A 9,127-nucleotide genomic window follows, 5' to 3' on the forward strand; every position below is an offset into this window, starting at 1 on the left:
TCTGAAGACACATAAAAAACCGGTTTGAAACAGATCAAACTTTTCGAGTGGGGTAGGGGTAACACGTCAATACCCGAATAATAATGTATTTGTCTTTATTACTGCCCTCCCCCTTAAAAAAAAATACCGCGTACGCGCCTACCATCAGGCTCTGATATTTGCTTTTAATGTGCTGAGTAAGGACCCAACAAAAATCTTAAGAATATTTCTGTAGCCTTTATACTTTTCTTAATTCGGGCTCCCCACAAAAATTAATTAAAGCGCATGGGCCTTTTCTGAGATGTTTCTTACGGACATCTATACTCTCTAACCCCTGCAAAAGAAGCAATTAGGATTTGGTTAAGAGCATCAGTCAAATTTTGCAGTGACTATCTAAGAGAATATCCAATGAATTCACATCTGGACTCGCTTACTTAAACCGAGAAAACGAGCATGACTTTCAAATCATGGAAAATTTATCGCCAATAGACATTTAAAGGGACTCGACAAGTCTAACTGACAGACTAGGCACTTAAATGCTCGACTAAATTGGAACTTTATCACACCTAACAAGCTAATCGATGGAGTTAAGGGGGGGGAGGGAAGAGCTCCAACATGAGCGTTGCCATGCAGGGGCTCTAATATACAAGAAAATATTTAAAAATTGTAAAAAAAATAATGGAGAAATGCTCCCATTGTAAAATAGAACTTCTAGTAGCATTCCCCTCTGAGAAAATTTCCTTACTGACCTCTTGGGCTCTAGTCCTTCCCCTGGAAGAACAAAAATGCATAAAAACGTGCATTTCAAGTATATTTACAAAAAACGTGTGGCTTTTCTGGAGAAAAATCCTTTCTTTCACGAGGATATTCGACAGATAAATTGTCCGTATATACTTATTCATTTTCCACATGTATTCGAGTCACCCCCCTTCCCCAGAACCAAATCCTGTCCATATACTTGAGGGCTATATTAACACTGGATAGGAAACGGGAGATGCACATCAGAAAAAGGAAATAAACGAGAGAAAACAAATAAAGCCACAAACAAAGTAATAAATAATTGCAGGATACCGCGGGGAAAATATAGGAAACATGTCGGAGTGCAGAACTCCAAGGGCTACCCTTCGGACTTATCTGAAATAAATCTGCATATAATAATCCACGTTTATATCAAACATTTTTCATGCCTCGCTGATGGCATTTTGGGTCTTAGCATAGCGAGATGCTATTTGAACCCGCATTTATGTGCGTATTACTTGAACTCTGGTAAATAAAAAAATGAAAGTTATTAAATTTTTGGCGAAAATGTTCTCTGCCTGGGCAATGTCATTTTAAAGTAACCACGTCACGATACAATATAGTATTATCAAAGTAGCAAAATACACATGATTTCAACAAAGAAACGCTTCCGCGGTAAAACATAAAATTTAGTATTTCCTTATTGAAAAATCGAAAAAAAAACAAAGTTACGCCCCCCCCTTAGACCTTTGACTTATTTTTTTGTACCAGCATTTAAAAAAAGATAGAAAAGAATGCCTTGCCCCTCCTCTACATTTCAGGTACTGGCGCTTTTCTATAGACCCAAAATAAATTAGTGATACGAACATATATGCAAAATTATGTCCAGGTAATTGTTTGTTTGTCAGAAAACTTGGTACTAGTCATACATGCTACCAGTGTTACCAGATGGCTTTTGTAGCTATCAAAACAAACAATGCGGAAGGCACCAATTTTTGTAGCGAAAATACGTAAGAAATGTAAATTAATAAACTACTATCATAAATTGTCCCTTAAGTCAAGGAGATTATTACCCGTCTCGGCCCCCGCTCTCTACACTAAAATTTAAATCTTCATCTGTTCTTTACACCGCGTAAAAAGTTATCGTAAGAATGAAGAGGGGAGGTCTACCTCCACTCCCAACCTCCCACTCTTTATTCTCAAATGTAATTTTGGCAAAACAGTGCTTGAAAAATTAGGGCCCATTGTGCGTATTTGCTATGTGGATATATAGGATATTTCTAAATATAAGGAGGAACTCTATCCCTCCCACCATAGGTGTTTCAAGAATTTTGATAAGGAGGGAGGAGGAAGTACATAAAAAAGCGTATCAAAAATTGGTCTAAATACATTTTTGTTGCTTTTACAATCACGTAGAAACTTCATGGCGGGGGGCAAATCCCAGAATCCCTCTTGATACGGCCTCGTCTCCTATTTAAAGCTCACTCTTCGCTCTAAACCTCAATCCTTTTTTCAGATTGCTTTGATATTTACAGAACTAATGTTTTTCGGTAAAAAAGAATCGTTTCCATAGTGAAAGAGGAGTCATAGCCCCCTCAACACGGGGGTAAATATCCATCTAACCTTCGTATCGTCTGAAGTATGTCTTAGCAAGGAATTTGGGCATAGAAATGCATTTTTGAGGTTTTAGGTACCCCGCCCCCCGGAAAACATCCACTGATTTTCCACTAGCAGTCAGTACAAAACTATTCAATTAGGTACAACTATTTGGGTGTAAGGAACCGTTCACTTTTTAAGGACTATATCTGTCGTATTTTGACAGAAATTCAGCAACTAAGAAATTTGGCACAGAAGTATTTCGGAGCTCTTTTGAATATTTACCGGTGTCAAGAAATACAGACCTTAAAATATGAAAACATTTTTTCCCTTAAATTAAAAGCCACGTCAGTAGATACGGAGAACAGTCCAGGATCCGCTTCGGTAGATTCGAATTTAATGGGCAATATGTTATTAAAATGGTAGCAAAGGTAGTTCCTCTTATCATGGCATTTTTTTTTCTCCTTTACGATGAAAATACTGGTCCCCAAAACTAGAGCTATAACGAACATTTTCAACTGGTTATTCCTCATGTTTTTCATTCTTGGACAAAATCCGAAACATAAAAAATTCATAGTGTAGAATAGGCTTTGATATAATTACGAAGGAAGTCCCAAAGTTAAACTTCAAGCTCCTTCTGAGACACATATTTTGTGACAAGCCTACAGTTCATTGTAGGCTTGATACCTTAAATCACAGGATTTATTAGTTTCAGATATCCCTTTTCTCCAAACCAAAAACATAATGCTGTTTAGACAGTTATACTCACTATCTCCTAGAGATAGTGATTTAAAATGGCTTAAAAATAGCCTAATTTAATTTTTCAATGGACTTTAGCAATCCCCAAAAAATGTGAAGCGAAATTTTGAAATGTAACTGGTGGAAAACGCTGCTACCGAATGACAGCAAAACATAACCTCATCGAAATCCTGGGACGGGGGACAAAGTAGGAGTCAACTTTTGAAAGTTAAGTGGAAAAGTGAAGTGAAAAATGAAATTTTTTTATGGAAAAATTTAAGTGATATGGTAAAGAAAACTGAATTCAACATGATATGATATATTAATGAAATATTAAAGTAAACCAAGTGACATATTAAAGAAAACTGATCTGTTTCTGTGGATACGCGAATTACGTAGGCCTATCTTAATTGTGACAAGACATTAGAAGACAGGGCCGTAATTTCACAAAAATCCCGGGGGGGAGTTGGGGCCGATTTTCCCAAGTCAAGAGAAAATGACTAAATGAAAAACGAATTGCTAAAGAAAACTTATCTGTTCCTGTAGATACTTGAATTATGCAGGCCTATCTTAGCTTTGACAACATTTTTGAACACTAAATTTCAGCCGGGGGGGGGGGGGCAGTTGCCCCTACCCTATAGCAAACCACGCCCATGAATAACATTAAGTGTTGTCTCAGGTTGAACCATTAAAGACTGTAAAACTACTGATAAATAAAACTTGCAGGGGATGCATAAACCACAGTCATAGAAAGGAGTAACTTTTCTGAAAAAGGCAAATTATGTTTAAAAATGTTATATTGTTAATATAATTTGCCTTTTTTTGACATTCATTCCGTCTCTCTCTTGCGCATGTGCCTTTCAAGTAACACTGGAATCATAGAAGAATAGAGAAAACAGGATTAGGATATTTCCTTAGGAGACTAGAACAAGAAATATTCAAAATTATTTCCAGTAAATATGCTGGAGGGTCACGGCTGGTGAGGATACGTGCAAGCAGTTCACGTGCTTAATAGACGCAGAAGGCTTGTTGTCCATTAAACAGGACATGCTGTATTCCATAAACTGAATAATGCAAACGATATCAGATTGCTTGGTAACCATATAGAGGATAGGATTTTTGGTCTCGATAGCATCTCGGCAAAATTTAGATGGCATTGAATGAAATAAAGGTAAATCATGGTTCATGATAGTTGGTTCAGTTGCGGAATAGCGGACTGAAATATTCAAGCTAGAAGTTTAGTATTTCTTTCAATGGAACGGAGCCTCAAAGGGACCTTCCTTCAATGAGGAAATAAGCGACCCAAATTGCAAAGCCCTTGTGAAACTTAAGCCCCATCCCAGGTAGCGATCTTGCCGCAAAAAAATCTTTCGCTGGTAGCTGGCAAAACTGACCTTTTTGGCAAAGCAGGAGAAAGCAGGAGTACAGTACTGACTGGCGAAAGTACCCTGCAATAAGGACCAAACCAAAGCACATAACCAAAGTGAAGTGTATATTCGAGGCATAAGGACTAAATCGTTTCAACCAGAGCAAAGCACAGTTCATATTCACGGAAGCATTTGGTCTCAAATAGGGTAGACCTTTTGCTTCTTCCAAAGAGAAGAAGCAAAGGCTTCCAATGCCACGAATTTTCTGGGTTTCTTTGAATTTCCCTCAATAAAACTGCTATACACCGAAATCTCCCTGAAAATGAATTTTCATAAATACACAAATATCAACACGAAATACAGATTCTTAATTTTCGTTAAGATTAGTTTTCGGGGTGAATTTGGTAGACTCCATTTTTCAACGGGAAAATCTCCCATACTACCTTTTGTTGACCAAAATTATTCCGAAAACTTACTTCTTGTTTAAGGAATGACGAACAGGGGTTTATTTAGCATCAGTGGCCACTTAAAAAGTAAAAAAGGGACCAATAACGTAGACACTTACAAAAGGAAAGAGGGGTCGACTGGTGCTTGGGGTCCTTCAGATCGTTATTTCCCCTACGGTTTCCAAAAACTAACCTGTTCTGAACATTTTTTATTCAAATCTGTTCCCTCCCTCAATTAAAATTTTGTATACTTGCCTAGTCCACCAAAATTTCCGCGATGCTTGGTACAAGGCGAGGAACGCTTAGTGCGACAGTAACTGATCAATAAAAAAGCTTGCTGCAGGGGTGCAGACTTTGGTTGAGGAGTTTTGGGCCCACCCTCAGGTTCGAAATTTACATTTTTCTAAATGTACCGAATAGGCAATAAGACCTAGAATGAGTAAAAATAGTTTGCCTCCGTATTGGCTTTGACATTAAGAAAATTCGAAAATGGGCTGCCTAATCAGCTTGATAGACTGCATCAATTGATTCATCAGGGCAATAGCCACGTTTAACTCAATACTGAAAAAATCCAGAGGCTACGTTTCAAAATTTTACATCGTCCCCCTAGCACCTATGCTTTTTTACGATTAGGTTATACCTGATACGGCACCTTTACAAGACCAACCAGAATCAAAGTTGTTTCTCTTGACATAATCAAAACATAGCTATACTAAGCAGGTATACACCCAAAAATTTAATTAGGGAGGGCTTGGGGCACAAACATATAAAGCGGTAACGCTGTAGCTTATCTCCTCTCCGAAACTAAACATAGAAACAAAAAATCTTACTTCATTATATTCAGGAGGTTTCTATTTATTGGATTTTCAGAGTCACTTCAAGCAGGATAGCATCCAGAGCAGTTCCTAGGGTTGGCGGTATCCGGGCCAAAATCAGTCACAAAACCCCTCCTGGCTCAAATATAAGCCAAAAGAGCCGAATCAAAGTGAAAAGTTGGATCACAGTTGGCAATTCCCCGGCCGTGGAGCCCCCCAAGCAACGGCGGTCATAGCAACTGCCTCTCCCCTCCCCTCCCCAGGAAGGCTCTGGGTACTTAAATGTGACAGCAACCACACACAGGAAGAGAAGTTAGGTTAATCATAATGAAATATACTTAAATATGATGAAAATATAGACTTTAGTAACAAATTATGGAAACTATAAAACAGAATAATGGAAAACAGGCCGCCCAAAATCCATTATATTAAATATCTAACCTAACCATCTCTATATATTATATATCTATGTAGAATATACCTGCATAGTACTGTATCGCGCTCAAGCTAGGCTGATTATCTCCGAGTGAACACAGAAAATCGGTTTCATTACAGATCAAGAACAAAGTGTGTTCGCTATGGCACGCAAATACTCGGCTCTGAGTGTACTCAGCCCCCCCCCCCTCTACTGCTTTGATATAGTCCTAGACTATATCCAACAGCTTGATAAGTTTGTTAGTAGTATATTCATTTTCTTGGTTAATATTACAAGTAGGAAAGAAATCAGATAGGGGAAAAAATATTTCATTCGATTGCTTATTTAAAACTCTTCCCAAATATAGTAGCCTAATCCCTGCCGTTGTGATTGGGTTTCAGCCCCCAACGCTAATGGTACCAGGCATATTTTTGTGGATCAGTTTTTTTTTGTAATTTGACCTTCATTGAACTTATAAACCAACTTTTTACGGGGAAAAGCACAAAAAAAAACACAGAACGAGCAAAATCTTATTTAGGGTATAGCCTAGTAGAATATCTGGTCCATTAGGTCCCTTCTCCATGCCTTGCATTATTTCTAAACCAATTGGTTCATAATGTCAATTTGAAAATAAGCAAATTGTGGACAAAGCCCAAGACTAGATCCAGGCTGGGTTATAATTTGCAGTGGGGCAGGAGGGGCAACTTCCCCCCCCCAAACCTGTGTTTGCCCACCAGCTGAAATTTAGCACCTTCAAAAATCTTGTCAAAACTTAGATATACCTAGCCTATATAGCCTAATTCAAACATCCTAAGGAACTGATCAATTTTCTTTAATATACCTTTGCCTTTATGGTAGTAGGCTAGCCTATATGGCTCATTTTTCAATTTTCACTGTCATTTTCACTTGACTTAGGAAAATCGGCTCCAATTTTACCCCCCCCCCTAGGGATTTTGACGAAATTACAGCACTGGATCCAGGCTGCATCGGAGGGGGGGTCTAGGTGGAGTTAAACTGGAAGTAAACCCAATAAATAGAGTATTTTAGCGCTAGTCTCTTGGAGCACAGAAATTAGACATGTAAAAGAAATAGGATAGACTTTTCATTTGACTCCTCATTCAACAGTCTTTCCATAGTATAGGCTAATCAATGAAACAAGTTCATAGGTTCATAGGCCTATAAAAGCTCAGGTAAAATTCTAGTTAATTGACATCTTGCTATCTCAGAAAGAGTTTAGGTTAGAAAAATGAAACTTTCAGGGATGAATCTACGGAATAAAGTATGTCCCAGGAAGGTATTTTGAAGCAACTACCTCCACTCCTTCTCCCTCTAGAGGGCCCTGACCTTTGATGACCTTTAAAAATGTGTGTGTTATAAAAGTGAAACCTTGCAAAATAGATCTTCTGCTGAAATGAAGTACAACAAAATTGTTTTCAGCTTCATAACTTTGCCCAATTCCATTTTATAAGATTTAAAGATATGCAAATACATTTCCTAAATTTTGAAAGAAAAAAACATTGACATAGCTCAAAATTCTACTCAAATAAGAGGAATTGCATTTTTCAGAACTAAAGGCAGAGAAAAAGCAACTAGTAACTGAAAATTAAGGTAAAATGTTGTTTTGTCAAAATTTCAATAGGCATAAGCTGTCATGTAGGCAAATTTCAGGGCCCTCTAGAGGGAGGAGCGGAGGCGGGTACTTAAAATACCTTCCCGGGACATACTTTAGCCTGTATACCCATCCCTGAAAGTTTCATTTTCCTAACCTAAACCCTTTCCGAGATAGCAGGAAGTCAATTAACTAGAATTTTACCAAAGTTCAGAGGCTTAAGTTCATTTTATGAAGACCTAGTCTGTATAGACAAAAGCAATAGTTTTATTGTTTTGCGTATTGCCTTTGATTGTAGCTGGTCCCATAAGGAGGGGGGGGGTATAACAGTTTTCGAGATTACATTTGGAATAGCCTACACTTGGAAATAGTGATAAATGGGATATTCCATCTTGGCCCTATTTATCCCTCCTTAGGAATAAGCCAGTCTTCATGCAGGATTTACTCAATAGAAAGTTCATTCGGGTTATATGCCCAAACAAAAACAATTAAATTTCTTACCTATATTCATCACCATTAGAACTTATAGGCATTTTTCACGTCAATCTGTATCCTTTTAACATTTAAATTGACCTTACGATCACGGCGTCTAAAGCGCAATTAAAGAACAAGTGGATTTCGCCACATATTGACCATCTACGCCTCCCCGCCAGAGAGAGTCGCCTAAGTAGTAGCCAAGGCGGAATATAATTAATCACCCCGTAAGATGGGGATTTGAAAACCTGGTAGGATAATTGTCTCTGTTGTTCCTTGATTTGGAAAAATTTTAGGAACAAAATATTTTTGAGTGAAATCCTAGAATATAAACTTTTATCATGATGAGCTTAAATAATGCCTCGCGAAGGTATTTTTATGCTCCCTACAACGTCTCTATTTCTAAGGTTTGCAGAGTTATCACATTCCTTTAAAAAAATGCAAAAATAAATCCTTGTCCCTCCCCTGCATTTTGTTGAATTGGCAACCCTATTGACGAGGCTGCTCAGAAGATGGATTTTAACTTTAATTTAGACATTCAGTTTTCTTTGTTTTTATTCTGGTTTGAATCTAAATTTCTTTGTTTCTAGGTTGAAAGTATAACGTCACTGATATAGTTAGGATTTTAAGCCATGTAGGATTTTCTTTTTAACTTATGTAAAATATATTTTTATTAAATTCCTTAAAATCATGCAAATCAGGACTTAGCAAAGCTATAAGACTTGATATACTTTCCTTAGGTTACAATTGTGCCTAAGTATATATTTGGCTCACTGTTATGACACATTTTGACCAGGGCCATCAAGGGTCAATGCCCTTTGAAGCTGGGTTACCCATTGCAGGTGAGGGATTAACCCCTGTAGATTTTGAAAATTCGCTTTCTGTATAAATATTTTAAAAATAACAAAGAGAAACGACCACGCTATTTTTAAAAATAACATTTTCGAATT

General features: G+C 37.5%; 1 protein-coding gene across 1 annotated transcript in view; it reads right to left on the reverse strand.

Moving 5' to 3' along the window:
- Positions 1 to 8,368, reverse strand: part of LOC136026916 (uncharacterized) — a 41,828-nt gene extending 33,460 nt beyond the window's left edge. The window contains exon 1 of the mRNA XM_065703748.1: positions 8,205 to 8,368. Within this exon, the coding sequence (XP_065559820.1) occupies positions 8,205 to 8,236 (32 nt within the window). The 5' untranslated portion in view covers positions 8,237 to 8,368. The remainder of the gene's footprint in view (positions 1 to 8,204) is intronic.
- Positions 8,369 to 9,127: the final 759 nt, after the last annotated feature.

This window comes from Artemia franciscana, chromosome 5, assembly GCF_032884065.1.
Source record: "Artemia franciscana chromosome 5, ASM3288406v1, whole genome shotgun sequence".
Taxonomy (NCBI): Eukaryota; Metazoa; Arthropoda; class Branchiopoda; order Anostraca; family Artemiidae; genus Artemia; species Artemia franciscana.